The sequence below is a fragment of the Chrysemys picta genome, chromosome 16 (assembly GCF_011386835.1).
Source record: "Chrysemys picta bellii isolate R12L10 chromosome 16, ASM1138683v2, whole genome shotgun sequence".
NCBI classification, from domain to species: domain Eukaryota; kingdom Metazoa; phylum Chordata; order Testudines; family Emydidae; genus Chrysemys; species Chrysemys picta.
The window spans coordinates 12,774,764-12,787,338 of NC_088806.1; the positions used below are offsets into that span (position 1 = coordinate 12,774,764).

General features: G+C 45.4%; 2 protein-coding genes across 14 annotated transcripts in view; one reads left to right on the forward strand and one right to left on the reverse strand.

The window, feature by feature from the left end:
• The window catches only part of LOC135976036 (nascent polypeptide-associated complex subunit alpha, muscle-specific form-like), a 1,165,876-nt gene that overhangs the window by 122,779 nt on the left and 1,030,522 nt on the right, over window positions 1-12,575 (reverse strand). The gene's annotated exons all lie outside the window — the stretch shown is intronic.
• The window catches only part of LOC101945171 (zinc finger protein 420-like), a 124,774-nt gene that overhangs the window by 53,806 nt on the left and 58,393 nt on the right, over window positions 1-12,575 (forward strand). For 5 of the 13 annotated variants that reach the window (XM_065569653.1, XM_065569652.1, XM_065569657.1 and 2 more), the window contains 2 exons: window positions 1,692-1,805; window positions 2,215-7,035. The exons of 2 other annotated variants lie outside the window; for them this stretch is intronic. In XM_065569653.1, coding sequence (XP_065425725.1) covers window positions 1,692-1,805; window positions 2,215-3,938 — 1,838 coding nt within the window. In that variant the 3' untranslated portion in view covers window positions 3,939-7,035. Of the gene's footprint in view, window positions 1-1,691; window positions 1,806-2,156; window positions 7,036-12,575 lie in introns of those variants that run through there. 6 more of the 13 variants (XM_065569651.1, XM_065569654.1, XM_065569656.1 and 3 more) reach the window with 4 other exon arrangements.

The following is a 12,575-nucleotide window of genomic DNA, read 5'->3' on the forward strand; positions in this document are numbered from 1 at the left end:
AGCAGATCCAACAAGCTCCACATTGGTCCAAGCGGGAGAGTGTTTGCCATGTGGAGCCGCCATGGTCAGCTGGGAAGATGCGAGGTGAGCTCTCCACGCCAAGTGGCAAAGAGGTCACTCCTAAATAAAGGGATGTGTGTTTGCCTTAATTTGCATTTAAGCAGGAAACAGTCATCGAGCTGGAAGGGAAAACAAAGGAAGCTCAAAGAGGTGGGGGAAAAAAACAACAGGGAATATCCTTCCACATGGACTCTGTCTCCTGGTTCTCAGCTATAAATGTTTTTCAAGAGGGGGACCAAAACTATGAAAAGGAATGACAAACACCCCCAGGCACCTTCCCTTCTCCCTGCCCACCTGATTCCCTGCACCTGAGAAAATAAAAAGAAAGAGCGGTTGTATGCTGAGGGAGGGTTTCTGACCTGGGAGTTTTGTTAGTAATCTGCTAAAACATGTGGTGAGAAAGTTTGCTCTGCAACTAAGATAGTTTTTAAAGTAAATGCTAGTAAGCATTTTTATAAGTATTTTTCTTGTAACCTGTCTGACTTTATGCCTTGAAATGTTTGCAACAACATTGTATGCAAAGTTATGAATTCCGCCTGTATGATGATGATGATAGTAGATGTTCAAACCCACACAGCCATGACTAGGCAAAAGTTGTTAACCCAGTCTAACCTAAACAACGGACCGTGTGCGTACCTCAGCTGGCATATAAGTAACAGGGTCCTTGAGACAGCAAGAGGAGGAAATGGCAGGAGCAAAGGCAAATCTGCATTTCAGCATACGCAGGGGAGACGAATGAGCCTGGCTCCACCTTCACAGCTAGACTCCAGGTCACCTTCTTTGCTGTTTGAATAAACTTTGCTTTGAGGGGCAATCCTGAGTAGAATCCACTTCAAAGGGTGACTGGACTATATAAGAGAGAGGCAAAAACACACCAAGGCACTTCTTAGGTTTAAGGGCAGGGAGGGGGCAGGAGAAGAAGACAAAGGAACCAGCCCTTTGACTTTGGTGGAGATCCTGACCTGACAATTTGGTCAACCCTGGGAACACGTGCTAAGGATTTTACCTTGAACGAAGTTGTGCTTGTTAAGTTTTAGAAAACATTTTATCTTTATTTCTCTTGTAACCATTTCTGACTTTTTAATACTTTATGCTTGTACTCACTTCAAATCTCTCTCTTTGTAGTTAAATAAACTTGTTTTATTTGTAATCAAAACGAATCCAGTGTTGTGTTCAAACTGAAGTGTTTGCTAACTCCAGTTAAAGTAGCAAATTCTTAAATATTGGTCCCTTGATGGGCAAAAGACCTCTCTTATGTGAACTATCCAGGAGAGGGCTGGCCAGTGCAGAACACGTGTTTTGGGGGAAATTTGGGCCGGGGAGTTTGTTGGGGCCACCCTGCACGTCGTAACCCAGGCCGGTGGAGGCCAGAGTGGGACTGGAATGTTGTTGACAGGCTGCTGGGCCAGGGCTGTAGCCTTACACAAACACTCAGGGTGTGACCTGCACGCTGGTAGGCTGTTTCTCCGCAGCCCAGGTTAGGAGCTACAACAGCAAAGCATTGTGAGGAACCCAGGATTACAGGGCAGGTGGTGAAACAACCTTTCGGGGGTCTGGATTGCACCCCCAGAATGTGACACAAGTATCCTGCAAATTCAGTTGATCTCGCTCGTTTTCTGTCACTTGTGCAGGGTTTCCAGTTTCCAAACCTGATGTGATCTCCTGGCTGGAGCGAGTGGAGGAGCCATGGGTCCAAGACCTCCAGGACTCTGAGGAAAGAGAGACCCTAAGAGATACCTGCACAGGTGAGGAATCAGTTGAACCAACTCAAAATCTGTCCCTGAATTAAGGAAATATTTGGGATTCCTGCGAAGCCCTTGTGAGCTCTCTGAGTTCAGGATTGTTTTAAGGAGATGTGGCATCCTCATGGCAGACTTCACTTACGGCTTCCTACCTGTCCTGACTCATGCCTGACAGTAGCTCACTCCCCAGTCTACTTTCTCCCTGAGTGTTTGGTTTAGATTTAGACCCAGAATTGATCCCCCCATCTCTCTCCTTTGGGGAAAGGTTTGGGGGAGATTTAGCTCTTTCTTTGTTTGATCTCTCCATCACTCACTTTCGTTTGTTCCCCCCTTTTTTCCATTCCTCTCTCTGAGGTTCCCTTTTTCTCTGGCAAAGGGAGTGACCTATGTCTGGTTTCTCTCTCTATCCTAGCAGATGATGGGATGGCGAATGAGGTGGAGAATCCTCAACAAGACGATGCTGAGCAAGTAGAAGCACATGGGACATTCTCAGAAAGATCCAAAGGGAATGTTTCCTGGAGTTGTGCACAGGCAAACAACTGTGAGAGTCAAAACAGATCAGAGAAAAAGTTCAGTAGAGGCTCAGACCTTATTAGACATGAGAGAATCAACACAGGAGAAACACCCTACATCTGCCTGGAGTGTGGGAAAACCTTCAAACATAACTCAGTCTTTATCATCCATCAGAGAATCCACACTGGAGAGAGACCATACGCATGCCCCGAGTGTGGGAAAAGCTTCAGTCGCAGCTCAAACCTTATCACACATCACAGAATCCACACAGGGGAGAAACCCTACACTTGCCATGAGTGTGGGAAAGGCTTCAGTCGGAGCTCAGAGCTTATGATACATAGGAGAATCCACACAGGAGAAAGACCCTACACTTGCTGTGAGTGCGGGAAAACCTTCATTCGGAGCTCAGAGCTTAATAAGCACCAGAGAATCCACACTGGAGAGAGACCCTTCAGATGTACTGAGTGCGGGAAAGACTTCATTTATAGCTCACAGCTTGTCACACATCGACGAATCCACACAGGAGAGAGACCCTATTCATGCCTTGAGTGCGGGAAAGGCTTCACTTCTAGCTCACAGCTTGTCTCGCATCAGAGAATCCACACAGGAGAGAGGCCCTATTCATGCCCTGAGTGCGGGAAAAGCTTAAGTTCTAAGTCACAGCTGGTCTCGCATCGGAGAATCCACACAGGAGAGAGATCCTATTTGTGCCCTGAGTGCGGGAAAAGCTTCAGTCATAGTTCACAGCTTATCACACATCAGAGAACCCACACAGGAGAGAAACCGTACACATGTCCTGAGTGTGGGAAAAGCTTCAGTCGTAGCTCAAACCTTATCATGCATCATAGAAGCCACACAGGTGAGAAACCCTACACATGCTGTGATTGTGGGAAAAGCTTCAGTCGGAGCTCAGAGCTGATCAGACATCAGAGAATCCACACAGGAGAGAGACCTTACGCGTGCCCAGAGTGCGGGAAAAGTTTCACTCGGAGCTCAGATCTTAGTAAGCACCAGAGAATCCACACTGGAGAGAGACCCTATAGATGCCCTGAGTGCGGGAAAGGCTTCCGTTACAGCTCACATCTTGTCTCACATCGGAGAATCCACACAGGAGAAAGACCCTACTCATGCCCTGTGTGTGGGAAAAGCTTCACTGATAGTTCACAGATGATCACACATCAGAGAAGCCACACAGGGGAGACCCCCTACACGTGCCCTGAGTGCGGGAAAAGCTTCAGTTGGCACTCAAACCTTATCACACATCAGAGAATCCATACGGGAGAGAAACCATACACATGTCCTGAGTGTGGGAAAAGCTTCAATCGGCGATCAAACCTTGCTGCACATCACAGAATCCACACAGGGGAAACACCCTATAGCTGCCCTGACTGTGGGAAAAGCTTCAGTCGGAGCTCAGAGCTCATCATACATAAGAGAATCCACACAGGAGAAAGACCCTACACTTGCTGTGAGTGCGAGAAAAGCTTCATTCGGAGCTCCGAGCTTATCATACATCAGAGAATCCACACTGGAGAGAAACCCTTCAGATGCCCTCAGTGCGGTAAAGGCTTCAGTTATAGCTCACAGCTTGTCTCACATCAGAGAATCCACACACGCGAATAACACTATGCTTGTATTCAGTAGGGCTGCCCAAAGATTTTTTGTTTCTTTTTTGTTATGGGTTTTTTGTTGGGTTGGTTGTTTGGTGTTTCTAATACATTGGCTAATTCCCACATATTGGTCTTTAAGGTCGATTGCACCATTTCCTTTACTGTTGTCTCTCAGCTCCCTTCTGGTGAGTTGCCACCTTCTATCTTTTGCAGTTCACCTTACTTTGGGGTGAATCCTCCGATCCTTTCTATCAACTCCTTTTGTCTTATGAGTTATGGGAATGTGTGTTCCTCCTGGCAGAAATGTCCATCAGTCCGAGTTGGGAGAGAGAGGGTTGACCTCATCTAGCTACAGTGAGATAAAAACTATCTGTGCCTTGTCTCCACTAGAACTGTACATTGAGTTAGGACATGTCTACACTACCACTTATGTCAACAAAACTTATGTTGCACAGGGGTGTGAAAAAACCACACACCCCGAGTAACATAAGTTTTGCCGGCATAATTGGCAGTGTACACAGCGCTATGTCAGTGGAAGAGCTTCTCCCGCGCACATAGCTATCGCCACTCGATGGGGGTGGTTTAATTATGTCAACGGGAGAGCTCTCTCCCGCCAGCATAGAGCGACTACACAAGAGATTTTACACTAGCGTGACTGCATCAATCCAGCTGTGCCGCTGTAAGGTCTCTAATATAGACACGGCCTAAATTGCTCAAATTAGCTATTTTGATGTAAAAACACAACTATCTTTTCAGGGCAGACATAACCCAGCTGCGGTGGTTGTGGTTATCTTTCCCCTTGTGCTCACCTGATCTCCATCACTCTTCCTAGTCTAGATAAACCCTGAGCATCGCATTGCAAAGTGAATGTTAGTCATCAGATTTCCTGGTTGGGACAAGATTCTTATTCCCAGTTGTTCTGACATTGTTTGTGGTTGTGCTGAATAGCAGGTAGTTTTTTTCTACCAGTTTTCTTATTTAGAATATAGTGAGATGCAACAAAAAGGCAGGAGGAAAGGTAGAAAAAAAGGATCATTTCAGCATCTGTGATATCCAGAGGAGATGGTATGAGTCAGAGGGATTCCTTTCCAATCACCATCATGAATCTCCTGCCACTCCAACAGCGCTGGCTTCTGAGTGAGCCACAATAGCGTCTCCTCCCCATGTTCTATCCCTCCAGCTCCCAAAGTGTCACATGAAGCAGCTTTCTCAGCTCTCTGTGCTTAGGTATCAGGCTTTGATCCTAAATCAGACTCGTTGGGGTTGGAAATGGGTGTCACAGGCTGAGAGGGGGAATTTGAGAGAATCCCAAACAGATTAACCTTTCCGTGCTTTAATCTGAGTTGGGATTGTTTCCAGATGGGAAAGTTGGCTGATTTTCCCCATTATGATGATGCTAAAACCTTTGTAACTAACATGACTGAATAGTAATGAGGTGATGCTGAATGAAGAAGGTTTGAATGGATCAGAGGACAGTGCAATAGGAAAATCTGTTCTAATTTAGCATCATGAGATGTAAGATGCCCTGGAATTTCATTGTATATGATACTGAAACTGTCTTATTCGCCTGTGGGTTTTTCTCTTTTTCCTGAGGGAATTTGATAACATAACTGGATATTAGTTTTTTTATGATAGGATGAAATTCAGTTTTTTTGTGGCGTTTGAGACAAATGACCATTTACTAAAACAATAATTTATTTTTGTGCGTGTCTTTTTCTACACCTCCATTATGACATGGAGGAAGTTCAAGAGCAATTCAGTCGTCAGGAACGAACACTCAAAGCTATTGGATGTGCAACCAGAGAAACAGTAGCATTTTTAAATTGTACATCTAAATAAGGAACGGAATTAAACAACACTTTGATCATATAATTTGTGTGAACATTGGCTCAGATGATTCAAGGACAATATTCCACAGTAAGTGATTCGAAACTAAGCAAAATGCCCATGTATTTGGGTCGAAAGGCAGTTGTGGCCCAGGCCTACCAGGAGGTTACTTCTGAAGATTTCTCTTTCCTAATCAAGTGCACATTGCCTATTATTTCAGAACGCAGTTTAGATCTTTGCAGAGATGGAGAAAATGGAAGTGGCATTTTTGTTGAGTTTACACCTTGTAGATGCTGCAAATGTGTATAAAATAAAATCCGTTGTGTGAGTTAGCTGCAGCAGTAGATCTATTTTTAATAGATACCCCACCTTTGGTAACTTACACGGCTTGTGAACCAGGCCCATATCTGTGCCACCAGATTAAATAAATAAACTGGGCATGCTTGGCTGGGGAAGCGATTCCTCACTGTATGACTACTGAGATTTTCTGTGATGTAGTAAAGGATTCTGCTCCAGAGAAGTAAAATTTACCCTGACCATCGCCAAGAATTAGACTAGATCTTAAGTAGAAATAATAGGCATCCAGTGTTTAATTTTTACCCCAGAGATGGAAACTAGGGTAACCTTAGGCTCAGGTAAACTATTTATGTTTAGAACACTACCTCCTAGTTCAGTAGCAGTGATTATGGTTCAAACGATGCTGTGGTAAGATATGAGGGAGTTGTCCTTTACCATTTGGATCCAAAGTTTTATGAGCTAAAGAAAGAAACGGTTGATGCCTTCAGAGGGCAGTCCTTCCCTATGGATCCCAATCTGACTGTCTTGTTGGAGAACAAGCACTTCCATGCTGTGCAAGTGATGATAAAACAATGAGGAAATAAGTGTCAGACTCCCAAGCTCAGACTGCAGGACTGACGAATGTTGAGTCCTGATTCTATGAATCTGTCTCTCAGTTTTGCTCATGTATCTCATGAATTTGCATCACTTCTCCACCTCCTGCTACTTTGAAAGATTAAAATTGTGAAAATAGAATACAAGTGGTTTTTTCTCATGATGAGAACACATTTGAGATGACTTCCACCAAAACTTATGTCCGAAGAGCCAGAGATAAATGAGCTCTCAGAAATAGAAGGCACCTATGTTAGTACAGAACACAACTTTACAGAAGCTCATTTGGTGGAAAAGGGGAGTAAGAGAAAACTAACACACATGATCAAATTGTGTACTCTTCAAATATGTTGTTACCGGTGAAAATGGAATTAAACATAAAGTTTATTGCAGAATAAGAGACTGATTATGTGATAACCTGAATTACTTTGAAACACTGAAAGTTGTCTGGGTTTTCTTCTGGGTTCAGAAAAGAATTAGATAAGTTTATGTAGTACAGGTCCATCAATGACTATTAGCCAAGATGGCTAAGCCTCTGATTGCCAGATGCTAGGAATGATTGATACGGGATGGATCACTCGCTAATTGACGTGTTCATTCTCCCTGAAGCATCTGGCATTGGCCACTGTCAGAAGACAGTATACTGGGCTAGACGGACCATTAGTCTAACCCAGTATGGCCATTCTTAGGTTTCTGTCCTCTGCCTCCCCTGAGTAGTATATGAAATGGTGACTAATTCTGTGAAGTTTAGTTGATGTAATTTACCCTCTTTGCATTAAGGAGTTCTAAAGCAAAACCTCACTCAAAAGGGGCTGGTGTATGGCAGTATGTAGGAGAAATAGTGCATATCAAAATAAAGACCTAGTATAGACTTTAATTATTTCTATTTCAAATGGAATTTTTAATAAGCTTTTAACATAATGTTTCTGTTGAGAAATAATTATGTAATCTTTTACCCAGTTACACTGTAACAGCCGCTGAGATCTCCAGTTCTCTTGTTTGCAAACCACATCTTGTTTGATGTCCCATCTGTCAGGAGGTGTCTTAATTTAAATTGGTGATGGGTACAAGATAGCAGCTTTTCTGGTTTTTTTAAGTTTTGTTTTTTTGCAACCAGTTTTTTCATGGGTGCCAAGGCCCTTTTCAGTTTGAGTAGGCCAGCTATTAGAGCACGTCCATTTAACCCTCAGACTAGGCTGTGGAAACCTTCAGAACTTTTGTTTTTTGTGTTTGATATCTTTGGGGTCCTCACATCCATGCTGCATGTGGTTTGCTACAATGAATACTTTAAGAAAACTCCTAGGTGAAGTGAGACTTTACCAAAGGGACTTTGGTCCAAAGTGTTCCTCGCTTCAACTGGCTCAGACACATTGTCTGTTTCCAAGGAGTTTTCACACCTGATTTGCCTGGAGACCTCAGGATGTCACTGCAAAGTGGGATATGATGGAATCATCAATTTTAAAGATCAAGATAAAGGTGGAAGTCCTTTACCTTTGAGGTTAACGACCTGTCTAACAGAGACTAATGTACCATGACCCCAAGACTGATCCTCTCTGGGGAAGGAAGTCACATCATCAACAGGCTATGACAGCCTGGACTAGTCTGCCTGTACTTAAAATAGCACACTAGCCTGGCATGCTGGTCCAAGTATGCCATCGCCTGGTTCCTTCATTGCAACTACACCTCTACTCCACTCCCTTGGCATTCTAGTAACTTACCTAACCCTAACCATCAAGTGATCCATCCCCTGTCGCTCATTCCTAGCTTCTGGCAAACTGAGGCTATGGACACAATCCCTGCCCATCCTGGCTAATAGCCATTGACGGACCTACCCTCCATGAATTTACCTAGTTCTTTTTTGAACCCTGATATAGTCTTGGCCTTCACAGCATCCTCGGGCAAGGAGTTCCACAGGTTGACTGTGTGTTGTGTGATGAAATACTTCCTTTTGTTTGTTTTAAACCTCCTGCCTAATTATTTCATTTGGCGATCCCTAGTTCTTGTATTAAGAGAGGGAGTAAATAACACTTCCTTATTTACTTTCTCCCCACCAGTCATGATTTTATAGACCTCTATCATATCTCCCCTTAGTCGTGTCTTTTCCAAGCTGAAAAGTCCCAGTCTTGTTAATCACACAACCACACTCCCCACATACCCCCTCCCACACACACATGCTTGGTCAGAAAGGAGGGATCAGGGAAGGGCTGACTTTCAGAGCTGTGCGTAAGTCCGGCTTTCATTTGAAAAGGTGTCTGTGGGGTGGAATGAATGAGAAAGAGAGAAGTCCCAGAAAGCGTAAAGGAATTCACAGGTGGATTTTGGGGATGGCAGAGGAAAGGGTTTGTAATGTTTTGAAGGGGAGGGCAGGAACACATTTGCTCAGTCTGGAGCATTATGAAGGACTTCAGCATCTGAGTTTGCTCCTCCATAATTTGAATCATCCTCTCTGTAGCGTCCTTAATGAAGGACTCATTTTCTTTTCTGTCCTGCCTTTCAATTTCTCTCCACTCCATGTGTTACCTCTTTTCTGCATCTGAGTATTGCTGCAGCTCCCAGAACATGTTCTCCTTGCTCTGTCTTGGGTGCTTTCTTATATAGTAGAGGCACTGCACTGGTGAGTAGGAGAAGCCTCTGAAGGCCACATTTTCAGAAGCACAAGGAACAAAACAGAAAAGCATGATTGTTAAGTATACATACAACATTGAAACAGTACAGTAAAATACACCTCTAGTAACATACCAATCATTTTCTCACCCTTGAGATGCACACGTTAGCGAACACGCCAAACATGGTGAGTTTACCCTGGAGCAGAGGGCGTTGTACATGGGGAGAAAAGCAATATGAAAAGCTTGCTGTGCAGTTGACTAGGGACAATATTCTAACTTTTCCCACCCTTTTCCACAGGCACGATGGGGGTCATTGTAGCAGATATCTCACTCCTGAGTGTAAGCAGGGAAGCATAGGTACATCTACTACATGCTTGCAACTTCCAACCCGGTCACTATGCTCCTTTGCTGTGTGCCACTTTGGTCCCTGTGCAAGTGATTGCAGAATGGTGTGGGGAAATTTCCTTCAATGGGGGAAGGAATGAAGCAGCTCTTTGGCAGAGGATTGGCAAGTACCTCCAGAGAAGTTTCCTAGCGATCTCTCTGGAGGATTCACTTGAAATCTTGGTGTGCATTAACTCCCTGTTCCGCTGTAACGCTTGGCTGCACAAGGAAGTGTCCAGCACACAGAAACATAGGCAAGCTTTTACATTTCTATGCCCTCAACCCTCCTCCACACTTCACAAAGCAAAACCACTTACCAGGGGTCTCCTCTCCTTGCTCACCGGAGTGCAACTGCTGAGACTGCCCAGACTCCTCTAGAGTGCAGAACAGCTCCTGACTGGATGCACCCACCATTGGCTCCACTTCGTTATCTAACTCCCCGGTTCGTCAATGACTTTGCTCTCTGGGTTAGGTCCACTTTCTGCCAGCTCCAGCCCTGCTGAAGTATCCATGGGCTCTTGGTGGTGGAGGTGGGGTCGCCGTTGAGGATGGCATCCAGCTGCTTATAGAAACGGCAGGTCTTCAGCATAGCACTGGAGCGAAGGCTTGCCTTCTGGTACACCTGCCTCAGCTCCTTGATCTTTGCTGTGCACTGCACCGTGTCCCAAGCGTAACCCTTTTCACACACACCTCGAGAAATCTGCCCCTAGGTATCAAAATTCCCACAGGTAGAGTACAGCAGGGACTGCACAGCTTCATCTTCCCAGCTACTGAGCAGATCCAGCACTGGCGTCATTCCAGGTGACAAGTACACGAAGTCTGGCTGAATTTATTACAGAAAGACTCATTACTGGGGCTCATTGTCAAAATGCTGCTTCAAATCCCTGATTCAAATAGCCACCTTTTGAGCTCTTCTAATAGCCCGGGTATCTGGCTGCTCAAAATCAGCTGCCAGGCGATCCACCTCGATGCTCCACCCCTGGGGAAACTCTTCTCCCTTAGCTTCACAAATATTATGCAGCGTATAGCAGGCTGCTATGACCATGGGAATATTTTCCTCACTGAGATCTAACCTGCCATAATGGCAGAACCAGCGAGCCTTTAATCTGCCAAACATACATTGAACGGTCATTCTGCACCTGCTCACCCTGTTGTTGAAGTGCTCCTTGCTGCTGTCAAGGTTTCCGGTGTAAGGCTTCATGAGCCATGGGAGTAAGGGGGAGGCTGGGTCTCCCAAGATCACTATGGGCATTTCAATATCCCCCAGTGGAATCTTCTGGTCTGGAAATAAAGTCCCTGCTTACATTTTTCTATACAGGCCAGTGTTCCAGAAGATGCATTTGTCATTCACCTTCCGTGACCACCCCGTGAAACTACCCTATTGATCCACAGGTGCCTGCAATACCTTAGAGAAGTATAGAATCATAGAAGCATAGAATATCAGGGTTGGAAGGGACCTCAGGAGGTATCTAGTCCAACCCCCTGCTCAAAGCAGGACCAATCTCCAACTAAATCATCCCAGCCAGGGCTTTGTCAAGCTGGGCCTTAAAAACCTCCAAGGAAGGAGACTCCACCACCTCCCTAGGTAGTACATTCCAGTGCTTCACCACCCTCCTAGTGAAATAGTGTTTCCTAATATCCAACCTGCACCTCCCCCACTGCAACTTGAGACCATTGCTCCTTGTTCTGTCATCTGCCACCACTGAGAACAGCTGAGCTCCATCCTCTTTGGAACCCCCCTTTAGGTAGTTGAAGGCTGCTATCAAATCCCCCCTCATTCTTCTCTTCTGGAGACTAAACAATCCCAGTTCCCTCAGCCTCTCCTCATAAGTCATGTGCTCCAGACCCCTAATCATTTTTGTTGCCCTCCGCTGGACTCTTTCCAATTTTTCCACATCCTCCTTGTAGTGTGGGGCCCAAAACTGGACACAGTATTCCAGTAGCCCTCTCTATTGAGGTCCTCCCTTGCAAGATGGTCCGGGGCCAAAATTATGATATTGCGTTCCATCTATCACCCTGCCGCGATGAGGGAATCCCATTGCCCCACTGCCATGCAATACTGCATGCACATTTCCCAAAGTCACAATCCTTCGTAGCAGGACGTGATTAAGGGCCCTGCACACTTGTATGAATGCAACCCCCACGGAGGACTTCCCAACTGCAAACTGATTCGCAACTGACCGGTAACAGTCTGGAGTTGCCAGCTTCCACACAGCAATGTCCACACTCTTCTCCACAGCGAGGGCAACTCTCATTTTGGTGTCTTTGCACCGCAGAGCAGGGGCGAGCTCCATACACAGTTCCAGGGAAGTGGCTTTGCACATCTGAAAATTTTGCAGCCACTGCTCGTCATTCCATACCTGCATAACAATGCGATCCCACCACTCAGTGCTTGTTTCTCAAGCCCAATAGCAACAGTCCACTGTGTACAGCTGCTCTGTGTTTGCCAAAAGTAATCTGGAATTGTTTCTTTCCATGACACACAGCAGGGAAGGCATCACAGATTCCTGGTCGAATTCACAGCTCAGGAAATCCTTCATGATCAGCCATGTTTTGTTCATAACACTTATCACAAGACTGGTGAGCAATGCAGGATCCATGCTTTCAGGCAGAGATGGTGGGCACACAGTTAATGGGGGCTGTTGAAAAATGGCACGAAATGTAGTTGGAAGCCCATGGAATGATGGGACAGAAAAAAACTGCATCATTGAACGGTGAGCCCGCACCCATGATGCATTGTGATCCATTCCCCATTCCCACAACTCCTAGCGGCACAAGGTGGCGAGTTGTACAGTGGGATGATGACCCATGGTGCACTACTCTCTCTCTCGATGCTAGAGCACCAACCGTGGATGCTGTGATGAAGTGGGGCTGTTCTTAATGTTTCCTCTGACTACTGTGTGGGTGCCTCAGTTTCCCCTATGCACTTCTTAAGTCTCTACGGG